A 26,193-nucleotide genomic window follows, 5' to 3' on the forward strand; every position below is an offset into this window, starting at 1 on the left:
ACCTCCGCCATACATCTCCGAAGAAACGGCCGCGTGTCTCAGGGGAGCGCAAACACCCGTACCCAGGAAACAGGACAGCTTCTGCCACTGTCGCCCTTGGGAGCCGTACATGGCATACAAAGAAATCCCAGGACTCCGCCTGCCCACCTGGCCACCCTCTGTTTACACCTTCTGCGTAAACGCCCACTGTTTACATCCAAAACTCAGACACAAAATAACCACCTCAAGAAAATAAATAATGATAAGAAATAAATGTTACGTGAGGCAAATTTATTCACACGGGGCTTCCCAGGCCACTTTGTGGTCAGCCGGGAGGGATGTTTTTGCCGTCCCACGACTCCAATGGGCAGCCGGGCTACGCAAACATGGAAATCTTCCAAGAACCTCGCTTGCCCCCAGGGCTCAGAGGGTGGCAGAGCGGAGAGCGAAGGTGGCCGCAGCCTTCCCGGCCCCACAGCCAGCCTGGCTCCGGCTGGGCAGGAGTGCAGAGCTCGGCTGGAGGCGGAGGGGGAAGTGCCCAGGAGGCTGATGACATCACCACCCAGCCCTTGAAAGATGAGCTGTTCCCGCCGCCACTCCAGCTCTGGCTTCTGGGCTCCGAGGAGGGGTGGGGACGGTGGGGACATCAGGCTGCCCCACAGTACCCAGGGAGCGACCGAAGTGCCCATGCCGCTTGCTCTAGAGAAGGTGGGTGCCGGGCAGGGGCTGCTCTAGCCGCCTTACCTTTGCTGGGAGGACAAACTGTCCCAGCATAGAGGGAGGGAGGGAGGGCAGGCAGCGGGGAGAAGTTTCCCTCTGGTCGTGGGGAGTTGGGAAAAGTTCCCGTCCTTCCGGAGGGGAGGTCTGACAGGCGATGGGGAGAAGGGTTCCCAGCAGGAGGAATCGCCCTGTTTGTCTGTTGTAGGTTTCTCTTCTCTGAATCAAGGTGACAGACAGGCTTGTGTGTGTCCAGTGTGTGAGGGATTTCGTGATTGGATTTTCACATACTTTGGGTGGGCACCTTGGAGTAAAGCAGCGAGGTGTGGTGCAGCAGGGATGGGTGCTGGGTGGAGGCTCCAGAACCTGGCTTTTCACCCACAGCTGTGCCACTCGTTGGCCCTGTGCGACCCTGGACAAGTACTCAACCTCTCTGAGCCTCAGTTTCTCTGTCTGCAAAGCAGCCTGCTCGCTGGCTCCCTGGGGATGGCAGGGTTAAATCAGAAGCAGGCGGGAGGGGTTTGTGAATGTTGGCTGATGCGCCTCCAGGAGGCAGGTGGTAGTGACTATCTCAGATGGGCTTAGCGACCCTCTTCCCATGGTCCTAGCTGACCAGGGCAGGGGGATAGGATGGTGCAGGGGTTCCGAGCATGGGCTTTGCATCCAGTCCAGGTTGCAGTTCCAGCTCTGCTCTCACCCTGTGGGTGACGTTTTTGGGTGAGTTATTTTGTCCCGTCTCCTGAGCTGTAAAGAAGACCTGGCAGTTCCTCTTTATGCAGAGATAGAGGTAGGCTCTTGCCTGTGAAGCACCGTGTGTGTCATAGGCACTAAATAAATGGCAGCCGTGATTCCAGTTGCTGAGAGTAGGTCGTTTACGCAGCCTGGGTGGAGGTGAACAGCAGGTGTTGCTGTTCCAGGCAGGTCAGAATGTGCCTCACTGAATCACAGGCCGCCTGTGGCTCCCCAGCCTACAGGAAGTGGGAGCCCTGGCCCGGGAGTGGGATGATGGGGGCCTCCCTGGCCAACCCCACCCCAATTCCATTTCTGAGTTGGAGAAGGGCTCAGGTGGCCGGGGGACAGGGGAGCAACCCCAGAGGACATTGCAAAGAGCCCCTGCCCGAGGTTCTCTGGAGAAAAAACTGTGCTGCGTCCTTCAGGCCCCGGCAGCAGCAAGAGACATTCCACAGTTGTGAGCCCCACAGGCTTGGAGGAAGCATTTGCTGTTTCCCCTGCTTGAGGTGAGAGCAGGAGACAGCCAAGAGAAGGCGTCTTTGGATGGAAAAGAGGAAGCATGCGTGCTGTCCCCACAGGCAGGACCCCAGGCCTCATCCCAGCTCTCCCTGCAACCCTGCACTCCAAGCCTCTCACTGCACTGATGAGGAAACTGAGTCTCGAGGGGGAACATGACCTCAGCCAGCCCTTCGCTCAGTGTCCAGGGAAATGCTTCAATCTCTTTGGGATTCAGTCTCTTTGGGATTCCCTCCCTTGCAAATGGGGAGGTTCCCATGGTTGGGCCTGCACAATGGGTCTGAGGACTTTGAATTTGGTCGTTGCCTGCCAGTGGGACCCAACACGGAAATATTAGGTTGGTGCAAAAGTCATCGCGGCTCTTGCCATTAGAAGCAATGCCAAAAACCGCAATGACTTTTGCACCAACCTAATAGCTGCACCACGTGGTTTTTGCTAACACAGTGACTGGCTCGGTAACAAGTTTGGTGGCTCCAGAGGTAACATTAGGGCGGCCTCCTCACCTGTGCTGCTTGTGGTCAGGGAGGGGCCCACCTGGGCGCAGCGGGGAGAGCCCTGCTGATTTGCCCAGTGTCATAGCCTGTTTGAACTGCTATAAGAAATGCTTTAGACTGGGTAATTTATCGAAAAACAGACATTTATTGCTCTCAGTGCTGGAGGCTAGGAAGCCCAAGATCAAGGCACTGGCAGATTGGGTGTCCGGTGAGGACCTATTCGTCATAGATGGCACCTTCTATGCGTCCTCATATGGTGGAAGGGTGAACACGCTCTCCCAGGCCTTTTTTAAAGAGCACCAATCCCATTCACAAGGAGGGAGACCTCATGATCTAATCACCCCCCAAAAGCCTCACCTCTTAATATCACCACCTTGGGGATTAAGTCTCAACAGGTGAATTTTGGAGGGACACAGGCATTTGGATCATAGCACCAGGGGACTCTGGTTTTCAGAATGAAAGTAGGGGCCTCGTCTATCTGCTCAAGCTGCCTCCTCTGCGCTGAAAACGATGCCTAGCCCAACATGGATGGATCAGTGTTTGCTGAAATGCTGAATGGTTAAATGAATAAATAAATATTGCTCATATAGCAGGCAATAAAAAAGCACACAGAACCTAACACTAAGTGAATGAAGCCAATCTGAAAAGGCATATGCTGTATGATTTCAACTATATGTGACATTCTGGAAAAAGGCAAAACTATGAAGACAGTAAAGAATAAAAAAATCAGTGGTTGCCAGGAATTAGGGGAGGGAGGAGAGAATTAGAGGAGCCCAGAGACTTTTAGGGCAGTGAAACTTCTGTATGATACTATAATGGTAGAGGCATGTCATTATGCATTTGTCCAAACCCACAGAATGTCCATCACCAAGAGTGAACCCTGATGGAAACTATGGACTTTGGGTGATGATGATGTGTCAACGCAGGTTCATCAATTACAACAAATTGACCGCTCTTGTGGGGGATGTCAGTAATGGGGGAGGCTATGTATGTGTGGGCACAGGGGGTATATAGTAAGTCTCCATACTTTCTGCTCAATTTTGCTGTGAATCTAAAACTCCTTTTTAAAAAAAAAAAAAAAAAAAGGCACACAGAGCAGATCTGCATGTTGCTTTGAGGATTCAGAAGGCACTTAGGACAATTACAGTACCTCAGGGTCATGAGTCAAACAATCAGACCTGCCAAGACTTGACGCCCCAAATGCATCACTTCTGACATGCACTGGGTCCAGGAATCCCCTGCCTCATGAATATCCATCTTAGTGTGCATGCCTCCAAGAATGGGGAGCTCACTACTTTGCGAGGCAGCCCGTTCCATCTCAGGAGAGTTCTACTGGTTAAAAGCTCTTCCTCCAACTGCCCCCACTGAGCAATGGGTCCACTTTCATTTCCTTGGGGTTTGTACCATTCTAGTTCTATTGCTTCTCTCTGAGCTAAATATCCACAGCTACTAAATCTGACCCCCATGAAAAGTGTTAAATCCTAAATTCCTCCTCTGAGCTCCTCTGGTTTTCCTGGGGACCTAAGGCTCTGCTTCCCCAAAACACCCGCTCCAGGGTTGTTTTCTAGAACAAACCTAAGGCGTGAAGTATTTCTTTGACTCTTTCATCACAGTGGGTTCTGGAAGATTCTGGAGGCTGGAAACATATGTGCCTCCCCCTCCCCACACACATTCCAAAAAAGTCATCACAGCAGAAAGCAGGGTGGAACAAACACAGCTCTGGGTTCAAATTCCAACCCTGTCACTTACTGACCAGAAAAGTTCTCTAAGCCTCAGTTTCTTCTGTACAATGGGGATCATCATTCCTATTTTTGAGGACCACTGGGAGGCTTACCTCTGATTGTGCTGATGTAGTGAAAGGGGGTGTCAGGCACACTGCAGGAGCTCGGGTACCAGATGGACGGTCTACGGAGGCAGGAGTGAGGGCCTGGGGCGGTCACAGAGGTTGCATTTGCTTTGCAGTAAGGCCATGGCCACTTGAGGGTGTCCAGAAAAAAGCCCTCTCTGATATGCACATGGTCCTGTGTCCAGGCAATGAGCCTGTGGGCACTGACAGCAAGAGTCATTCTCACGCTTCTCTTCAGGGCTCAAACTTTAGATTTACTCTGGCCTGTCCCATCCCATTCACTGCTAACCCCTCTGAGCCGCTCTGATCTGTGCCACCAGTGAAGGGCAGTGGCAGGGCACAGAGAAGTGGCCCAGCTGAGTGACATCTGGAAATGAACAGTGCCTGTGGGGACGTCCGTGGGGTGTTGTGACCTGTACAGTGCCAGGCTCCAGCACAGCCCCGTCGCTTCTGTGGTTCTTATCATGGTCATGAGGTCACTTCTTCTCTTCCCTGCGGGTTTCCTAAGTGGTCACACTCCAGTGGCAGGGGTGATCTGCCGGAGAAAGACCAAAATTTGTTGTACTTTAGAATCACCTGGAGGCTGGTCACCCACGCAGGTGCGGGGGTCCTGCTCTGGGGACTGTAATTTGAAGTCTGGGTACTATTCACTGAAATGACAGACTGCGGCAAGTCTCAATCAGTCGAGGTTTATTGAGTTGATAAACCTCGATCGACATTTATCGAGAGTTTGAGGGTGCACCTGGGAAAAACATGAGCCACAGAAAATGTGTGGGGCCTATGTTCTCCGAAGAGGTTTTCATGAGACTTAGTGTTGTAAATCAAAGAGAAACTGACTGAACCAGGTCTCAATTATTTTTTAAGTTTATTTTGCCAAGGTTAAGGATGCACCCAGGAAAAAGGGACACGAAATCACAGGAAACATCTCTGGCCCATGCTTCTTTCAAAGAAGGGGCTTCACTATTCAAAGGGAAAAGAGCAGGCAGTAGGGGAAAGAAGGAAAAATGGGGGGAAGGTGGCCAAAAGAGGCAAGCAGTTGCACCCGTTTGAGCCTTTTCATTAACTTCACTGAATGCACATTTTTCATGTGAAAGAAGCAGGTGGAGGAATCATCAATTCCGCATTCACCTGGGGCTCAGTCAATCTGCATTTTTATATAGGATAAAATAATCATAGGGCTGGGCACAGTAGCTCACACCTGTAATCCCAGCAGTTTGGGAGGCCAAGGTGGGTGGGTCACCTGAGGTCAAGAGTTCAAGACCAGCCTGTCCAACATGGTGAAACCCTGTCTCTACTAAAATTACAAAAACTAGCCGGGCATGGTGGCGCATGCCTGTAGTTCTAGCTACTTGGGAAGCTGAGGCAGGATAATCATTTGAACCCAGGAGGCAGAGGTTGCAGGGAGCTGAGATCGCACCACTGCACTCCAGCCTGGGTGACAGAGCAAGACTCTATCTCAAAATAATAATCATCATCATCATAATCATAGCATATAGGAAGCCGTCAGCTATACACTCGTCTCAGGTGAGCAGAGAGATGACTTTTGGTTCTATCCTTTGTCCCATATCTGTGAAGCTAAGCTGTTAATTTATATCATGAGGGTGAAATACAACAGAGCTGCTTGAAGGCAAAGATCCTGGGGCCCACAAGGAATTTCACTGCAAGCAAAATGTGAGGGAAGTAAATAGTTATCCATTTAGACACAAAACAGGAGGCAGGTTGTGTGACCCAGCTCCCAGCTGGACTTTCCCCTTTGGCTTAGTGAGTTTGGGGTCCTGGGATTTTAATTTTACTTTTCTTTCATAGTATTTACACATGTCCTTGAAGTGGAGAAAGCATGTAGGAACACCATCAGCGTGACTCTAACAGACTTGAGTGTGAGGAGCTAGGCTTGGATTGCAGACCTCAAGTTACAATTGATGTGTCCTTGTTTTGTGGTAAGATCCACATCTTGAAAGGTTTCACCCAGCAAAGAACAATTTATGGGGGCAGTCATGGGGAGATATCTGAGGCCTTTTCCTTTCTGTGGGGGTCTGGCTAATGTCTAAGGTTGTGGAGTAACAGCAGTCATTAGGAATAAGGATGACAATGTTGCCTGATTCAGTCTCCAGGCTTAACTTTCCCTTTGGCATAAAGAGTTTGGGGGTCCCAAGATTTCTATTTTCCTTTACAGTACTCAAGGACTTGCTAATATCTCTGGGGATTTCGGCCACACTTTGAAACAAGCTACCTTAGCAAATGATCTGTCCTGGACCCAAAAGCCACTCTCCTCAGGCCCTTCCTCCTAGTTCCACCAGCCAAAAAACTTGGGGTCCCCAAACCTGTTCTTCACTCTCTGGCACCTGTGCTCATGTGCCTGCTGCCTCAGGAAATGACAGAAACCCTCCCCGATCCAAGTTATTAGCAAACTGCACATCTCCACAAAAATTTAAACGGACAGATTGTTAAATGCATACAGCTCACAGCCAGCTCCCTTCAAGGTAGATTTGGGCCCAAACATTTCGGGAAGCATCAGGCTGTGCCCCGCCTCCCCTACCAAACAGGAATCCTCTCGAGGGAAAAGACTGGGCCTTTCCCTCAGCCCGTAGCACCCAGGCTCATGCTTGGCACCTGCTGTGCTCTAAGAGTGCAGGGGTCACTCCCTGACTACAGAGGGAGGCTCTCTGGGGTTCTCCCGGAGCCTCGGAGATTGCACCTTGTGCATGCGCTGCTGCACCTGGGGTACATCACCCCCACTCTGGAGCCCTCTGGCCAGTTAGCAAAGTGAGAGGTGAGAGAAGGACCTCTTGGTTCTTCTTTGAACAGAAAGATCCAGAAAGCAATGGCTAGAACACAAGAACAGGGCAGGGGAGGCAGAAAAGGGCCTGCACACCTGCTACAGATCATTTGTGATAGCCAAAACACCTGTGCTGATCATTTGTGATAGCCAAAAATAGTGAAAACTTGGGGAGACTCCTCAAATGAACTGTAGCTTGAGCACATTAGGGAGATGGACTCTGTGAAGATGATTCCTCTCTCCACCCACTTGCCTTCTCCCTCCTCCTCCCGCTCCTCCTCTTTCGGAAGCCAGGCACAGGGATTGAATCCCACCCCATTCCTCCCCTGCTCTGTGACCTAGGGCAAGGGATGTGGTCTCTGGGATCCTTCGTTCCTTCAGCTACAGATAGTAGTAGAATTGGAAATTACCTATGAAAACTGGGAACTCCCTGCAGAGGCCGGTGCATTACAGGGCAGTCCTACTCTGAAATACTGTGAGGCCATTGAAAGCAAGGTGGGTCGACAGATTGTTAAATGCAAAGAGGTGAGGACACAGCTGGCGGTGCATTTAGGGTGCTTCTGCAGGAGTCCTTATACATGGATATGTGCACATCTGCTCCTGAAAGCTCAGAAGACGTCTGGAAAGCAACAGGAGACACCAGTGAGCCTGGCTGTCTCTTAAGGCGACAGGCAGGGACAGAACCTGGAGGGAGACTTACCCCTCACTGTATTCTCTTTCACACTCAAGTGTTACCATGAGGATGCATATCTCTTTGCAAAAATTTAAATATAAAAAGCAAAACAAACTTGAATAGAAATAAACTACTTGAAAATTTTAGAAAACACTGTTACATCAAAGAGACAGATCATCAAAACTGAAATTATGGAAACGACTAACTATAAGAACACTGCTTACCAAACTTATGGGATGCAGCCAAAGCCATAGTCAGGGGATGAGTCATGCCTTTACATTTTTAAATTATTAAACCCAAAAGATTGCAAAAAAAACTGTTCAATTCAATAAACTAGATAATAATGATCCAAAAAAGTAGAAGAAAGAAAAGAATTACAAAAACAAAATGACAAGTTAGAAAGATAAAAAGCATTAATGTCAGTAGGCCATCTAAGGATGGCTCTTTGAAGAGCATACAGGAGAAGGGCAATCCCAGGAAGTGCTATGTGCTATGCGAGAATTAGAATAAGTTGATGGCAGAGATCAGTGGGTGGCGGCTCGCTTGGATGGTAAAGAGTAGCCTGCAGCCAAAGTTGGGCACAGCAGTGCAGCCTTTATTGGGGGAATGCCTGGGAAGCAAGATTTGCCTAGGTAGGAGTTTCCATCAGCACCTGCAGAAAGATCTCCTTTCTACCCTGGCCCCCAGTTCTTTGATGAGTTTTGCTAATACTCCTGTGTCTCTGAAGAGCAGGCGCCTCACCTATGGAAAGGTAGGATAGCAGGAGTTAATGCCCCCTCCCCCATTCCAAAGCCCCTGCCTGGGATTCTACCATCTCAGCTTCATATGCTTTATAGGAGTTCAGTCTGAGCCCGCAACCCAAACAGGCTTACAGATGTGCTAGCTATTTTGCCACCAGTATTTTTTAATAGTCAGTATTTGGAAATTGGCACCAACCGGCCCGATTGTTCAACAGTCCTGGGTTAGGTTACTAGGCCAATTACTTGCTGAGTAACCCAGGGCAGGTCACTGACCTCTCCGAACCTCTCCTTTCTCACCTGTGTGATAAAGACTACTGCTGTGCCAATGCAATAGGACTATGTATGAAAGTACCCAGACTGTGCCCAGACTGTGCCCAGACTCAAGAAGCTGGTTTATTCCTTCCTCCCTTAACCATTTACTGAGAGACTGCTCAGGGCTCCCCTCAGCTCAGAGATCTTTCCCCACAAGGAGCTGAGAGCCTGGTGGGAGAGACAAGCAGAGACCCAAGTGGTTCTAACACAGCTCTCTGAATCTGTAACCCCAAGTCCCATCCCCAGAGGACCCTGGGACAGTCACACTGATGGTTTGTCCCTAAGCCTCCAGCATCAGGAGCCATGTGGCAGGATCTCCACTCTTCTTCTTTCTGGGCCTCTGTCTGGACTGACCCAAACACACACACAGACATACACACACACACGTGTACACACACAAGCTGCTTCTTTGCTGCCTGCATGTCCCCACACCAGCTTATGACACATCTACAATGTCTGATGTGTCATTGTGGGCAGGTTTCAAGTTGGAGGACCTAGACCCAGGTAAATTAGAGGGTCTGTCTAAGTGAGGGAGGGTGCGCAGTGGAGAGAAAGTGTAGGGGAGACTGCCCAATGCCATAGACGTATGCCTGAGCCCCAGGGCACCCTTGACCCCCAAAACGATCACAAGTATCCTCCCCTGATAAACCTGCCAAGTAGTTATTGTGTCTCCACTTGACAGTTGAGGAAATGGTCCCTAGAGGTGAAACAGAGCTAGTTAGAGACTGGGCTGGCCCTGGAGCCTGGCCTGGGTCTTCCCATCACATCCTGCCTCCCCATACAAGCAAAGGTCGAGAGGTGGGAACTCCCAAAGCTGCTCAGGCAGGGCCAGGGGAGACCAGTGGGGCAGGGAGGGGACAGGAGGGGAAGGAGGAGCTGGGGCTGGAGAAGTGGGTAGGAGCATGAGTCCCTTGCCTGGGCCTCCCCATGGTGGGCAGTGATCCAAAAGCCCCAGCCAGAGCCTTCTGCCCTGTGACGGGGGCGCCCTGCATGTCCCCTCACTCCCTGCCCTCCAGTCCCCACCAGTCCTCCTGTTTTCCATGAGGATGAGTAGCAGCCGCAGGGACTTTCCTCGCTAGTGGCCTGGGCCGTATCTTCCGGGAGTCTGTTTGGACTGTGGTGTCTGTGGCTGAGAGGGTGGAGGTGAGGGCACCCAGGGCCATCACTTGACAGAACAATCTGTGGATTTGGGGGAAAGCGGAGGCGACTGTCATTCCTGAGACAGGACGGGAACCAACAGGAAGGATTCCTGAGTGCCAAGGATGATCACACTGGATCCTCACAACAACCCTCTTGCCGGGGACAATGCTCCTTATCCCACAAGCTGGGACCTGGGCTCCGACAGGAGGCCACGCACTTACAGTCCTGCCTTTAGTGACTGGCAGAGCTGGGATTTGAACACCTCTGGTGAGACTCCCTCGTCCAGCCTCCTTCATTGTATAGCAGGTTTGCCTCACATGCCAGAGTCGGGGTGGCCTCAGGGCACAGCCAGGGGATGCCCCCAAATCCACAAATGTGGTTTGAGTCCCAGTCCCTCCTCTCTCCAGCCTCCAAACCCTCACCTATGCAATGGTGCCTTGCCCGGCTCACAGGCTATGAAAAGGGGTGAGATGAGACGGTGTCCCCTAAATACATCTAACAACACTTTTGAATGGAAAAGAGAAAAAGAAAATACTACAAGCATGTAGATTGACTGGAGGTTGGGGAGTTGGTGGGGGTGGAGACAGGCAATCCATAAAGCAAGAAAAATCAGGCTGGGTTCAGGCTTTTCTGCAGCCGCGAATGCATCAGAGCCTCCAGTGGGGCAGCTGTAGACCTAAGAGAGAGGCAGGTGTGATGCTGAATGGTTCATCACAAGAGAAGGCAGCAGAAAGACAGGCTCAAAAGTGAGAGGGTGCCCAGAAAATGCCATGCCTGCAGCTTCGTGAAAAAACACTCAAAGCGATAACCCAGCCGGCAGAGATGTGAATCAAAGTGAAGATTGGAGGCTGGAGAACTGTTTGCCTCTGTCCTTGTCCTTTGATTCATTGGGACACCAAATTATGGAACCAGGCTGCGTTTTGTGAGAATGAGTGGATTTTGCAGCCCAGGAGGAAACCTCATCTTCCCAGAGCTTCTCTCCACTGGCTCCCAGCTGCTTGCTTTTTTTTCAGGTTATTAGAAGCCCACTGATTCTACCTGCTCAGTAAGGGTGGTTGGGTGCTATGGGACATCATTAAACAAACAGTTTATAAATAGTTTAAACATTTCATTTTAAATTCAAGCATGATTGTGCATGTCTTTACCAGTTTTTATGTAAGCAAAGCCTTTCCTTTAAGCACAAATTGGCTGATTATCTTTCTTACATAAATAAACCCATAATTCATTCCAAACACTTGGCTTATTTTAATATTTTTATTGCCAAAGAAATATATGTTCTTCACAGAAAACTTGGATACCATGACAAACAATAAAGAAAACCCAAAAGCAACCTATGATCCCATGCTCAAAGACAACCAGCGCCAGTAATAATTTGGTATTTTACCTTCTCAACTTTTGAACTTTGTTATATATACAATTTGATTACCCAGCTTTTTGTTCCCTTAACATGTTATCAGAAATATTCTCTCATTTTTGGTGAACTCTTAGAAGCATCCTTTTTTCATGTCTGCTTGACATTTGTTGAGTGGATATAAGATCATGTATTTAACCGACTGCCTGGTCCTAAACATTTAGGTTGTTTCCTGTGAGCCTCCTTCTACATGATGAGGAACATCTCTTTGCATAAAGCTTTTCCTGTCCTTTTGATTATTTTCAAAAATACCAAACAAAAAAAAACGGAGGATGTTGAAGGTTCTGGGTTTGCTTCAATGAATTATCCAAATATTAAATGATCTAGAGACAGGTTTGGGAGCCACTAAACCCTCTCCTCCTGTCTGACCCTATTCAAAGAAGACATTGGAAGCTGCCATCTGCTTTCCTCTCTCAGTCTGTAAGTGGCTCATTAAATACCTGCAAACTAGATTATTTTTATGTTGTCTTGGCTACAGGAGTTTCTGCAGGAATCAGAAACAGGAAGCAAGGCAGGTCCTTGGAGACAGAGGAGCTGGCATCTTATCAGATGCGATTTCTTATTAATAGTCATCCCTAACATTGATTGGACACCTACTAATAATCAATCCCATCTTACAGATAAGGGAACTGAGTAGCAATAATCTATCCCATCTTACAGATAAGGAAACTGAGACTCAGACAGGTTAAGGGCGCTGCAGTAAGCACAGACACAGAGCTGTTCTCCCTGTGTCAGCTCCTGCACAGTGTGAGTGGAAGGGTGAGCCACTGTGGCGTGCCCTCTGCCAGGCACAGGCCTGCAGGTCAGACTCACAGGGGCCAAGCAGAGCATCTGGGAGGATTTTGTTTCTGGCTCCAAAAATGAAATACCAAGGAAAGTAGGCAAGCTCATGCATGTCAGAATCCTCAATCTCAGCTCAGGAAGTAGGAATTTTCCACCTTTGTTAGCAGCAGCAATGGCAAACCCCAGGGCCCTACATATAGCCTGTGCCTTAGTCAGGGTCTGCAAAGGCCTCACTGCCCCGGGCCAGGTTGCAAGACCCCTCCTACCAACTGAGCTACAAATCACAGTTCCTGGAGGGTGGGCATTTATATAACAGGGAACAGTACTCTTCTGTACCTCCCACCTCCTCGCAAGAAGTAGGCCAGGCATGGTAGCTCATGCCTGTAAATGAAGCATTTTGGGAGACCAAGGTAGGAGGGTCACTTGAGGCCAGGAGTTCGAGACAAGCCTGGGCAAGATCCCATCTTTAAAAAAAATTTAAAAATTAGTGAGCTGTGGTGGCAGGAGCTGTGGTCCCAGCTGCTTGGGAGGATGAGGTGGGAGGATCGCTTGAACCCTGGGGGTAGAGGCTACAGTGAGTTATAATTGTACCACTGCACTCCAGCCCGGGCAACAGAGCAAGACCCTGTTTCAACAAAAGAAAAAGAAGAAAGAAGGAGAAGAGGAAGAAAGAAGGAGAAGAGGAAGAAGAAGAAGGAGGAGGAGGAAGGAGAAGGAGGAGGAAGAAGGAGGAGAAGAAGAAGGAGGAGGAAGAGGAGGAGGAGATCCTACAGCACTGTTTGGAGGATTATGGGAAAATTAGGCCCACGCATCTGATATACAATCGGCACCTCCAGTAGCCACACATCCTACAAACATAAAATGTGTGTCTTGAACCAGAAAGCCCAAGGAGTGAGGGGCTGTGGCATTGTGTGGGGTAGCTATACATAGTCCTAGAGCTTAAATCTATAGAATTTAAGTAATCCTGGTCCAAACTCACCAGAAACATTGCCTAGACTTTACTTGAATACCTTTAGTGACAGGGAACTAACTACTGCCAAAGGCAACTAACTCAGCTCAGCAAATATTCAGTGATCAGCTACGCTTCCCCGGGACCAGAGATTCAGATAAGCAAACGCCCTGTTCTGTGCTCAAGGGACTGATGGTGTGTGACAATCGAGATAGTGTGAAGAAAAAGGACAGCAGGTGTGTGTCTCTGTGCATGCATGTGCAAACACCGACACTGCAGTATGTATTCATAGGAAGTCACTACAATGGTGAGGCTCACCTGGCACCAGAATGAACAGATTTAAGAAAGCTAGTCATCACAGACTGTCACAGCTGGAAGGATTTTACAAAATAACCTATCTTATCACCCTCCTTTGCCCTAGAGATGGGGAAACTGAGGCCCAAAGAGCAAAAGCCACCTGCTCAAAGGTATATTGTTGAGTTTAATGATAAAAATAACAATGGCAATAGCAACACTGAGGGCAGCTGTCCTAGATGGATGCTGGCTCCATGCCGGCCCCTGGGCTAGGCATCTGGTGGCACTAGCTCATTTCACTGCCATAACAACTGGGTCCCCCATCTTGCAGATGAGGAAGCCCAGGTTCAGAGAGGTGAAGTGGGGGGCTGGGGGTCTATCCCAGACCTTGTTGTGTTGTCACCTCCTCACTCTCCCAGTAGCGCCAGCCAGAGCACCTGTCTTGGGAGTCCCAAGGCAGGGACAGACCATGCATCCAGGAAGCCCCCAGGCTCTAAGGAGGCAGCCCTATAACTGCTGGATGACCAAAAATCAGGCAGGGATCCCTAAGTCCCTTCTGAGCCTCAGTCTCCAGGCTCCTCCAGCCAGGTCTGCCTTATACACTTGACCACAATCAACCCAGCTCTTTCTCGGTTCTTTTCATCTCTCTGGTGGTTTTGTATGTAGAGTCACCCAGGTACCCACTTACGAGCCTGTGAGAAGGGATAAATCACTTCCCTTTGCTGAGCCTCAGTTCCTTCATGTGTAAATGGGTGCAACAAGTTCCTTCAGGACAATCGTGAGGCTCAGGGAAAGGACTGTCGTGCAAACACACCATGGCATGAGCTGTTGAGTGCAGTGCCCACTGCCACTAAGGAATGAGTGCCACTCTGGGATTGTGGAAAGTGCAGAGGGGCAGGGTTGAGATGCTCGTGCATGACTTTGGACAGGTCATCTCCCTCTCAGAGGTTTAGTTTCCATACCTGTTAAGCTTGGACTAAAAATCTCTAAATGGTGAGTTTCTTCCAACTTCATTGGCTCTAGCATGTCTTGGTCCTTGATGGTTTACAAAGCGCTTTTGCGCTTGAGACCCCTAAGTGCTAATTCTACCACATCCCCATCCACTTAATAGTGGGATGACCTTAGCCAAGGCTCTTCACCTAAACTTCCATAAGCCCCTCGCTGGAATTTGAGCCTGTTTTGCTTTTTTAAAGTGAGGGCAATGCTACTGGCCCCACCCATCTTACAGGACAAGGGAAGCCCAAGGACATGAGAGCGTTCTGAGCTGCTTCCCAGGCCCTGCTCTGCCACTGACTTGCTGAGGCTGGGTTTCCCCATCTGCAAAAATGAGGACATAAAAACCCATCTAGAGCTGGGCATGGTGGCTCACGCCTGTAATCCCAGCACTTTGGGAATCCAAGGCAGGCAGATCACTTGAGGTCAAGAGTTCGAGACCAGCCTGGCCAACATGGCGAAACCCCATCTCTACTAAAAATACAAAATATTAGCCAGGTGTGGTAGCTCATGCCTGTAATCCCAGCTACTAGGAAGGCTGAGGCAGGAGAATTGCTTGAACCCAGGGGACAGAGGTTGCAGTGAGCCAAGATCGCGCCACTGCACTCCAGTCTGGGTGACAGAGCGAGACCCTGTTTCAAAAAAAAAACAAAAACAAACCAAAACAAAAAAAACCCATCTAGAGTGTTGTGGGGATTAAATGAGTTAATATCTGTCAGCCCAGGGAAGCCCACCCTTGTCCAGAAGTCCCCAAGGGCATAGGGCAGAGCAGCAGGAGCCCAAGTACCAGGTCCCAGTCCCCACCCCTCCCCTGAGAGTTGTGTGGCCCTGAGCAAGTCAGAGGAAACACCAGGGGTATTTATTTTAAAAAGTGTCTATCAGGAGTCTACACCATGCCAGGGGTCTCAAAGATGAAAGAGGCATGAGTTTGTCCCTCAAGCAGCTCAGGAGGAGCTGGAGAAGGTTTACTAGGCACGAGCTTGTCCACACCATGACACATAGACCCTGAAGTGTTTTAAATCAATTACAAAAAGCAAAAATACAAGGAAGCTGACAGATCTTTGCTTCAGGAGAAGTGGAGGCTTGGGAACAAATGAGATCATCAAGGTCTTTTTGTCCATTTTCTAAGGAGTTGGGATCATTGCCTGAGACCCTGCAGATCTGGAGGTACCAACATGAGACTCCAAGGGCCACTTCCTCTGCCCCTCCCTTCCCACCCCCTTTAAGGCCCTCTCTGGAATCGATCCCTTTCCCTCCATCTCCCCAGACCTGGCTCAGGCCTCCGTCGTGCCTCTGGTCTGGTGCCTCAGCCCCGTCGCTTCCTGCCTCCAGATTTTGCCAACCGCCCCCCACCTTTGGCCATGTCCAGGCATCCTGGCACAAAAGCCAAGATGAGATCTATACTTGAGAGTGTATATGAGAGGGATGCAACTGAGGCTACCTGGAGTGCATGGACACAGCCATGGCCTCAGGTCATCATCTCCCCCATGAAGCCTCCCACACCTCCTGTCCCCATCTTGGGCATACTTCCCACCACCTGGGAGACCCCTGAGGACAGGCATCGTCTGTCTTTCACCACTATATCCCCCTATAAAGAGAGATAATGCAGTGAGGTGCCGGGGTTCAAATCTCAACTCCACCCATCACCAGCTATGTGACTCTAGACAAGTCACCTCACTGCTCTATTCCTCCAATTTTTATAAAATTGGGATAGTACCAGTGCCTGCATCTAAAATGGTTGTGGATTACATGAATTATTTCATGGAAAGTGCTTAGAACATTGCTTGGCATTCATAGTAAGCCTCCAAAAACTGAAGTTATTATTATTCCCTGGTTGCTGGCCCAGAGTAAGCACTCATAAATTTGTTGAATGAATGCAATGTAAACAGGAAAATGCTCTGTAAATGCTGGTGTAAGCTCGTCAGCTTCATTGTCGTCGTCAACATTGTCCTGATGCTATTCATGGTGGTTGTGCTATCTAGAGCCCTGCTGGCTGTAGACCACCAATGTGGGCACAGTCCTAGCCCCTCGCTCAAGTAGGGTATGCAAGGACTCAGGAGACGTCAACAGACATTCACAATATTCACACTGGGACCTTGGAACCAGTGTGGTTGAGTAGACACCTGGAGGACAGAGTTCTGAGTTTATTTGGGAGGGGTTGCCTGGGAGAGTCAACTGTCTGGAAAGGGTTCCTGGAGGAGGAGGATTTGCTAAAGGTGCGTGAGTGGTTGGTGCAAGAGGGCTTGTGGGGAACCGGAGCGTCCTGGTGTTTAGAGCAGCAAGGAAAAGGCTAGGTAAGGACAAAGGACATTGGGACAGACAGAAAGCCTGACTCTGGAAAGAAGGGGCCAAGGTCACTGGAGAGGAGAGAGAGGAAGTATTAAGGACTATTGAGTGGGTCATAGGGGTTGAGGACTCTGTGTAGGGAAAACAGTTTCCCACTCAATCCTTTTGATGCCACTGTGATTAAATGTGTGGGTTTATTTCCTCAGAAATTGTCTTACAATTCCATTCAATTCTGACATTATCTGCCTGGAGGCAGCACAGGATAAGAGCTCAGTCCCACAAGACTGCCCCCACTTCAGAACCCATCGCAAGTTTCAAGTGGCCTGCACTTCTGACCAACCAGCTGTAAGACACGGGTTCCCACAACCCCCTCCACGGGTTCAGTAATTTGCTAGGATGGCTCACAGCATCAGGGAAATGTTTACTTACATTACTGACTTATAATAAAAGATACCACTCGCCACAGCCAGGTGGAAGAGAGGCACAGATCCACACGTGGGGCAAGGGCCTGGAGCTTCAGTGCTCTCTCTGGGGGCACCACCACCTCAGCCCCTCCCTGTGTTCACCAACCCGGAAGCTCTCCCAATCCTGTCTTTTAGGGATTTTGATGGAGGCTTCGTCATATAGGCATGATGGATAATAAATTCAATCTCCAGCCCCTCTTCCCTTCCTGGAGGATGTGGGGTGAAAGTTCCAAACTTCGTATCATGGCCTGGTCATTCTGATGACAGCTCCCATCCTGAGCCTATCCAGCCACCACGAAGAGTCACCTCATTAGAACAAAAGATGCTCCTATCATCTAGAAATGTCAAGGGAGTTAGGAGCTCCGTGTCAGGAACTGGTGTCAAAGACCAAATATGTATTTCCTGTTATATCATGATATCACAGGCTGTGAGAAGAATGCAATCAATGGTCAAACTCCAGAGCTGCACGCTCTCCAATATGGCAGGGACCAGCCACATGCAGTCACCAAACACTTGAAAGATGGCTGCTGCTTCAAACTGGTATGCTAAGTGTAAATACACACTAGATTTTGAAGAGTTAGCAGGAAAAAATAATAATATAAAATAACTCAATGACTTTTTGTATTGATTACATATTAAAATAATGTTTTGGATATATTTGATTATATCAAATATATAACCAAAATTGATTTCACCTGTGTCTCTTTACTTTTTTTAACGTGGCTACTAGAAAATTTGAAGTTACTTCTGTGGCTAACTTTATAGTTCTATTGGACATCACCGACGGCTCTAGGCTATGGAAAATTCTGTAGAACAAACAACTGGAAGTTGGAAGAAAAGACAGTAAGAAATAGCAGGGAAGGGTGTGCTGTTGGGAGTTGCTTGGAGGTTGGCAGTGCAGGGCTGAAGGCTAGCAAACCGAGCGATCATGTCACACAAACAAATTTACTATTCGGACAAATACGACAACGAGGAGTTTGAGTATCGACAGGTCATGCTGCCCAAGGACATAGCCAAGCTGGTCCTTAAAGCCCATTTGATGTCTGAATCTGAGTGGAGGAATCTTGGCATTCAGCAGAGCCAGGGATGGGTCCATTATATGATCCACGAATCAGAATCTCACATCTTGCTGTTCCGGCGCCCACTACCCAAGAAGCCAAAGAAATGAAGCTGGCGAGCTACTTTTCAACCTCAAGCTTTACACAGCTGTCCTTACTTCCTAACATCTTTCTGATAACATTATTATGTTGCCTTCTTGTTTCTCACTTTGATATTTAAAAGATGTTCAATACATTGTTTGAATGTGCTGGTAACTGCTTTGCTTCTTGAGTAGAGCCACCACCACCCAGCCCAGCCAGATGAGTGCTCTGTGGACCCATAGCCTCAGCTGAGTGTGGCCCTAGAAGCCACAATGTGCTCTGTACCCAGAACGCACTTGGCAGTTGGAGGAAGCATCTGAGTTTGAGACCATGGCTGTTACAGGGATCATGTAAACTTGCTGTTTTTGTTTTTTCCTGCCGGGTGTTGTATGTATGGTGACTTGTGGATTTATGTTTCAGTGTACTGGAAACTTTCCATTTTATTCAAGAAATCTGTTCATGTTAAAAGCCTTGATTAATGAGGAAGTTTTTATAATCTAAAAAAAAAAAAAAAAGAAATAGCAGGGAAGGCTGTAGGTCAAAAGAAACTTAAGATACCTATCAAACAACCCAATGTGTAAAGTCATTTGCATTCTGATTCAAGAAAACCAGCTGTGAAAAAAGTAGCATGAAATTCATATGATTGAAGTTGTAATACTTCCTGGATAGTTGATGTTATTAGGGAATTATTGTCAGTTTCTTCGAGATGTGGTAATGGTTGTCTAATTATGCTTTCTGAAATAAGAGTCCTTAGCTTTTAGGGAAGCATAATGAAATATTTACAGATGAAATGACAGACATGCAGGATTTACTTCAAATATTGCAGGAGGGGTAGGGTAGGTTTGGGCATAGAGAAAAAGATTGGCTGCGAGTTGGTGATTACTGAAGCTGGGTGAAGTATGTGGAGTTTCATTATGCTAGTCTATCTACTTGTAGGTATATTCCAAATTTTCCATAATAAAAAGTTAAAAAACAAAAAAGAGAACCATCATCCCCACCTGAGGTTCTGGCCCAGACTGCTTATGTTCAAATCTCAACTCTAGTCTTGCTAGCTGTGCCTCTGTTGGCTCATCTGCAAAATGGGGATGATAGTATTAGGTCCTACATTGCAGGGGTTTATCTGTAATGTGCTTAAAAATGTGGAAACAATATAAATGAAATGAAGATACGTTGCAGGCACTTTGCACATTGTCACAGTGCTCCCAATGCCTTGTTCCCGGGAGGTTATCCTTATTTACCAAGAGGTTAAGTCACCTGCCCTGGCTCATCCAGTCAGTGGAGGCAAAGCCAAGATATGTCCTGAGTTCATCTGACTTCTGAGTTCAGGCATGACCTGAATGTTCTTGCCTCAGGCTCAGGGCTCAACATTTCCTGTCTTCCCTGCTTCTCCAGTCTTGAGAGATTCTGGGCCTGTTTCCCTGCAGATCAGCTCTAAGGAACATGCTTCTCTCCTGCTCCTTTCTAGAAAAGGCATAACATTGGCAGAACCAGGAACTCTGGAGTTCTGAAGGTTGACTCCCTCAATTCCAAGGGGCTCCACCTCCTGAGCGGAATTGGATAGAAGACAAAGGTCACATGGCTAGGGTGAGGCTTTGAGATGGGCGAGACTGTGAGCAGGACTGACAGGTCAGGGCCAGGACCCAGGATCTTCAGAAGCCACAGGGAGCGAGGCAGGGAGCAGCCTCCTTTGTGCCACACCCAGTGAAGGGGAACTTGCTAAGACAGATTTGTTCCTCCCATCTCCAGAAGAGCCTTTGGATGCCAATGGGTGAGGAGCTAAACCTCTGCAAACTCAGTGTGCTGATCCTATTGCCTCTGCTTGCATGCCTCTCAGGATGGGGAGTTCACTGCGTCCCCCTCTTTAAGGACATTATGGTTGTACAAAGGTCTCCAGAATCATCTATTACAACCCCTCATTCTCCCAATGAGGAAATTAAAGCTCAGAGATGCCGAGGCATTTACCCAAGGGCACACCTGGTCCTGGGCCTAGACCCCTAGACAATACTCCTTCCATCTCTTTGCTATAGAGTCTCAGACAAGGGAGGGATCTTGGCTGGCTGAGAAATCAGGGAAGGCTTCTTAGAGGAAGTGAGATTGGAGGTGGCCCTTGTAGGGTGGCACTAAGATGTCACTTGATATCCTAATTTTTTTTTTTGCCCTGCCCACCATGTCTGTGCCTGTGCTGCCATGTCACACTAAGCAGAGTAAAATGAAGGAAGGAAGGGATGAAAGGGGCAGGAAAGTGACTCCCAGGAGCTGAAAGGGCAATAGTCTAGGTCCCTTCAGCACCTAGGGTATGTTGTGGGAAGCCCTACCCCAGATACTACCCTGTGCAGATAGGGATAAAACTCCACCTGTCCCATCTCAATGCTCTCCCCGGCTCCTCTGGCCTGCTTGCTGGGCAGGGCCCAAACCAGTTCAGGATTCCTTTTTCTCTGTGACCGACCAGTTAGGGTTCTCTGTTTACTGTGTCTCCTCCTCCTTGTTTTGTATACCCAGCTGAGTGGGAAGAAGGTCACAGCCCGGGCTCACACGTGGTGGAGGAGCGGGGCCAGTAGCTGTTTAGGCAGAGACCCCGCCCACCGCCCTCCGCTCCCACCCCGGCAGGGCCTGTGCCATCCCCAGGACACCGGAGACCAGCAGGGGGCTGGAAAGGCTGTGGGAGAAACAGCCTTCCTGGACACACCCAGCTACGGCTCACTTCCCAGCCTGAGCTGTTCCTTAGGAATTGCTTTTCTGGGAAACACACCCTCTTCCAGACCTGCAGCCTTCCTTTCTATGTGGTTTTTGGTTTTGCTCTCTGGTGAGGGTTTCTATATTTTCCTGGTATACATGAATGGCATACGGGAAGGTGGAATGAAGACATCGTGACCACCATGCAAAGGTCACTGCTCTTAAGGTTTGATGTAAGCTCCCCACTCTCCACCCCCACTACCCCTCTGCCTCGGCCTGGGGTATGAGGTCTTGGTTTTGACAATCAGACAATATTAGCACACTGCTGTGTCTTCCACCTGCAATGGAGCACTGTAGGACGATTTTGAAAAGCAAAGTGGCAGGCCGGGCGTGGTGACTCACGCCTGTAATCCCAGCACTTTGGGAGGCTGAGGCGGGCGGATTACCTGAGGTCAGGAGTTCGAGACCAGCCTGACCAACATGGAGAAAGCCCCGTCTCTCCTAAAAATACAAAATTAGCCAGGCATGGTGGTGCATGCCTGTAATCCCAGCTACCTGGGAGGCTGAGGCAGGAGAATTGCTTGAACCTGGGAGGCAGAGGTTGCAGTGAGCCAAGATCGTGCCATTGCACTCCAGCCTGGGCAACAAAAGTGAGACTTGGTCTCAAAAAAAAAAAAATAAATAAAATAGCAAAGTGGCTGAATACCAAGATTCTAGGAACTAGGTTCAGCCAAACTGGCTATGTGTCCTGGTAGAATGCCTACCCTCTGTCTCTGGGCCTCCATGCCCATCTCTGTAACATGAGGGATTCTGATGAAATAAGGTCCAAGAGCCCTTCCCATACTACTACTCCAGGATTCTGTAAGGTTAATTTGGCAAGAATTCCAACGGTGGAAGAAAGATGGAGGGAGGAATATGTCCAGTCTAATAACCCTATGCTCAAGTCAGAGGGCCCCTCGGGCAGTGTCCCCCAGGGCTACAGCCCTGGCCCCAGACCCTGAGCCCCTCTAACCTGGGTCAAACCCCTAAAAGCCACTCCAGCAAGAGACAGGCAAAGCCTGGGCTCTTGCTCCAGGCTGGCATTGCCTTACTGTGTAGCTGTAGACATCGTTTCACCTCTCGAGGCCTCAGTTTTCCCCTCTGCAAAAGACAGGGTGGGGTAGTTTGGGCATTTTCTTCTTAACTACCAGGACTCTTTCCTCCAATAAAATTGTGATGGAAACCGGATATCACACAAAGGGAAAGGAAACACTGGCATTTCTGGAGTGTTTGAAGCATGCGAAGTATTGTTTAAGGGCTTTGCAATCATTAATGTACTTTGTGCTCACATCAACCCCACAAAGTAGGTGCTATTATTATCCCCATTTGACACATGAAGAAACTGAGGCCCTGAGGAGTTAAGCCACTTGTCCAAGATAAAGAGTGGGAGCTGGACTTCTGATAGGGAGTGGGCCTGAGTCATGAAACCACAAGACTTGTGTAGTTCCAACACCCTGGGGACATCTCCAGGCACTTGACCCGTGCTCTTCCAACATTCATGTATGCACGCACATACACACACACACGTGCACACACACACATGCACACACACAAACACGCACATGTGTGCACACACAAACACATGCATGCATGCACATATACACACACCAACACAAACACACATGTGCACAAACACACGCATGTGTGCGCACAAACACACATACACGCACGCACACACACACAAATGCACACACATGCGTGCACACTGTGGCTACTCTTCTGCAGCCTGCTGGCCAAACTCGGCTCAAGCCCCAAATCAAAGGTGACTGGCAAGATTGCAAGATGGATTTCTGGAGATGGGAAACTCTGCGTCATCAAATTGTCTCAGGGACGGAACACCCATCAGAGCCCTGGGGAAGAGAAGAGACACGGGGCGGCTGCCAATTTTGCTGACCTATGCTGCTGACTTCTCAGCAGCCCCCAACTCCTGTGGCCAGCTGAGCCCAGGTCCAAGCTGCCCACTGCATGGGGTTTGTTCCCTGCAGGGGCTATAAGCCACAGCATCCCCTCCAAGACAGCCAGTCCTGTGAACCCGCTCAATCCCTCACTATTCCTTGGGGCCTGCCCTGGGAGATGGGAGAGTTCCCTGGACCCCTTCTTGGGACTTGCAGTGACAGGGGTGTGGCTCACTTGCTCAAATGCCTTGTGTGAAAGGAAGCATGCAAGAGAGTGGGTGCTGAGGCCGGGGCAAGCGCTTTCGGGCTCTGGCCCTACAGTACCGTCTAGGAATGTGTTACAATTAATGCTCTTTTAGCAGTTGCCATCCATTGATGGCTAAGTGTTAACCAACTCAGTGGAGAGTGAGGGTGACAGCCTTTTACACTCTGCCCTCTTGGTACCTGGGTCCTTGGCTGGCATCCAGGAAGAATCAGGTCACACGGACTTGAAGGATGGTGAATGCAGAGGTTTTATTGAGTGATGGAGGTGGCTCTCAGTGGGATGGGGAGCTGGAAAGTGGATGGAGTGGGAAGGTAATCTTCCAGATGGCTGAACTCTTCTCCAACTGTCCAGCTGCCTCTTCCACATCCAGACACTTCTTCTCTTCTCTCCTTCTCTGCCATGCTGCTCTGCTCCTCTGCCAATGGAGTTTGGGGTTTTTATGGGTATACGATGGGGGGCATGGTGGGCCAGGGTGGTTTTGGCAAAAGCAACACTCAGGTGGGAAAACAGGAATGTGAAGTTCTCATTTAGGGCCGTGGGCCCAGGCTTGTGGGTGGGGCCTTTGCCAGAGAACTGTCCTCCTCTACCCAGTATTTCCCTGCCTCCTGTCCATGTCACCTGCACCAAGAACCTCGCTGGGTGGGAGCCAATCCAGAGCCAGAGAAAGGACTTGACACTTGGGCTCAGGCAGACCCAGGCTTGAATCCTGGCCCTGCCTCTGATGATCAGGGTGACCTGAACTATCTCAGGTTGCCTTGCTGACTCTGCTTTCCCATCTGGAACATGGAAATAGCAACGCATCAGCCACTCAGTGCAGTGTTGAGGCTGGAACAGGTGGGGCACACTGTAAGCTCCATTTCCTTTTGCCTCCACCCAGCAATTATGTCTGCTGGGGAGAAGAGGAGAAATAAGGATCACACCCTGCCCTCTAACAGTCAGTCAACAACCATTTATTAAACACCTACTATGTGTCAGTCACTTGACAAAGAAATGAAATAACAACACAAGCAACTCTTATAGCTGTGCCCTATAATAAATGTTATAGAAGCAGGAGGTGGGTAGAGGCAGAAGAGAACCTTCTGCTTGCAGGAGGATATCAGTCAGAGAAACAGAACCAATAGGAGACACAGATTAAGAGACATATTGCAAGGAATTGGCTTATGTGATTGTCGGGATGACTAGGCAAGTCAGAAGTCCCTTGGGAATGCCAGAACACTCAGCCTTGGACCGAAGCTCCTGCCTGCAAGCTGAATCTCTTCTTCTTCCAGGAAACCTCAGATCTGCTCTGAAGTCCTTTCAACTGATTGAATCAGGCCCATGCAGGGAGTTGAGGACAAGCTTCCTTAGTGAAAGCCAGCTGGCTGTGGGCTGTCACCACACAGACAAACTGCTTCACAGCAACACCGAGATTAGCGTGAAATGGAATAACTGGGGCCTGTCGTCCAGACAGGCGGACCCACAGACTCACCGCAGCAGAGCACCTAGAGGAGGCCACGGAGGGTTAGTGACAGAGCAGAATCAGACAGGGCACCCGGGCAGGGGGCAGACCCAGCAAAGGCTCCTAGGAGGGATTGTAGAAGAGGTCCTTGGAGATCAGGGAGTACAGCAACGTGGCTGTGGCACTGTTAAATAAAATTAAATTAAAAAGGATTGGTGGCTCACGCCTGTAATCCCAGCACTTTGGGAGGCCAAGGCAGGCGGATCACAAGGTCAGGAGCTCAAGACCATCCTGGATAACACGGTGAAACCCCATCTCTACTAAAAACACACAAAAAAATTTAACCAGGCGTGATGGCGGGTGCCCGTAGTCCCAACTACTCAGGAGGCTGAGGCAGGAGAATGGCATGAACCCAGGAGGCGGAGCTTGCAGTGAGCCGAGATGGTGCCACTGCACTCCAGCCTGGGCCACACAGCGAGATTCCATCTCAAAAAAAAAAAAAAAAAAAATTAAAAAGGGTTGGAATAAAAGAATGGTTTAATAAACAAAAATAAACAAATGCAATGCCTTTTTTGAAGGCATCATTACTACAGCCATGATGGAGCAACATGGATACATTCCCATGATAAGAGGTTTCATGTAAAACCACAGTGACAGAACACTGTTGGATGTGGCATACATAAATAGCTGTGTCCAGGGATGGAACTCTGGGAGATTTTCCCATTAGTTTTAAATGCTCTTTCATGTAGTTATTTTTTTATTTTTATTTTTGAGACAGAGTCTCGCTCTGTCGCCCAGGCTGGAGTGCAACGGTGTGATCTCGGCTCACTGCAAACTCCGCCTCCTGGGTTCAAGTGATTCTCCAGCCTCAGCCCCCCGAGTAGCTGGGATTATAGGTGCCCGCCACCACGCCCAGCTAATTTTTGTATTTTCAGTAGAGACAGGGCTTAATATTAGTTTTAAATGCTCTTTGCTGTAGTTGTTTTTTTTTTGTTTGTTTGTTTTTGTTTTTTTGAGATGGAGTCTCGCTCTGTCACCTAGGTTGGAGTGCAATGGTGGGATCTCAGCTCACTGCAACCTCTGCCTCCCGGTTCAGGTAATTCTCCTGCCTCAGCTCCCCAAGTAGCTGGGATTATAGGCACCCGCCATGATGCCCAGCTAATTTTTGTATTTTTGTAGAGGCGGGGTTTCACCATGTTGGCCAAACTGGTCTTGAACTCCTGACCTCAGGTGATCCACCCGCCTCGGCCTGCCAAAGTGCTGGGATTACAGGCTTGAGCCACTGCACCCAGCCTAGTTATCTTAGTTATCTTTTTTTTTTTTTTTTTTAAGAGAGAGATGTTATTTTTTTTAAGGGGAATGAGTGGTGTTAGGATGTCAGATGAAATTGCTTATTTATTAAAACTGGAAAACCCAATGTGGGGAAAGAAACAAAACACACTGAGCAGAATAATCTAACCACGGTGAACAGGAAAAAAGGCCAAGAATAAAATAAGTTCCGGGGTATCCAAGGGAGAGCGAAGCCAGGCCAGCAGGCCTCCTCCTCCCTTGCAGAAAGCAGGATGGATGAGGGGCTCTGCTTCTCCAGGCTCCCTCATGTCCCCACTGAAAGTGTTTCCAGAACATTCCAGGCCCATAA

At 49.0% G+C, this 26,193-nt stretch overlaps 2 protein-coding genes across 3 annotated transcripts in view; both read left to right on the forward strand.

Moving 5' to 3' along the window:
* Positions 1-280: 280 nt before the first annotated feature.
* BDKRB2 (bradykinin receptor B2) overlaps positions 281-26,193 on the forward strand; it is a 38,571-nt gene continuing 12,658 nt past the window's right edge. Inside the window, exon 1 of one of the 2 annotated variants that reach the window (XM_009249464.3) lies at positions 281-687. The gene's annotated coding sequence lies outside the window, so the exon portion shown is untranslated. The remainder of the gene's footprint in view (positions 688-26,193) is intronic. The other variant, XM_002825078.5, reaches the window with a different exon arrangement.
* LOC100435204 (cyclin-dependent kinases regulatory subunit 1-like) lies at positions 17,910-18,445 on the forward strand. Its single transcript, XM_054530485.2, has one exon. The coding sequence runs from the start codon at positions 18,034-18,036 to the stop codon at positions 18,271-18,273; it is 240 nt and encodes a 79-aa protein (XP_054386460.2). The 5' UTR covers positions 17,910-18,033; the 3' UTR covers positions 18,274-18,445.

This window comes from Pongo abelii, chromosome 15 (genome assembly GCF_028885655.2).
Source record: "Pongo abelii isolate AG06213 chromosome 15, NHGRI_mPonAbe1-v2.0_pri, whole genome shotgun sequence".
NCBI lineage: Eukaryota > Metazoa > Chordata > Mammalia > Primates > Hominidae > Pongo > Pongo abelii.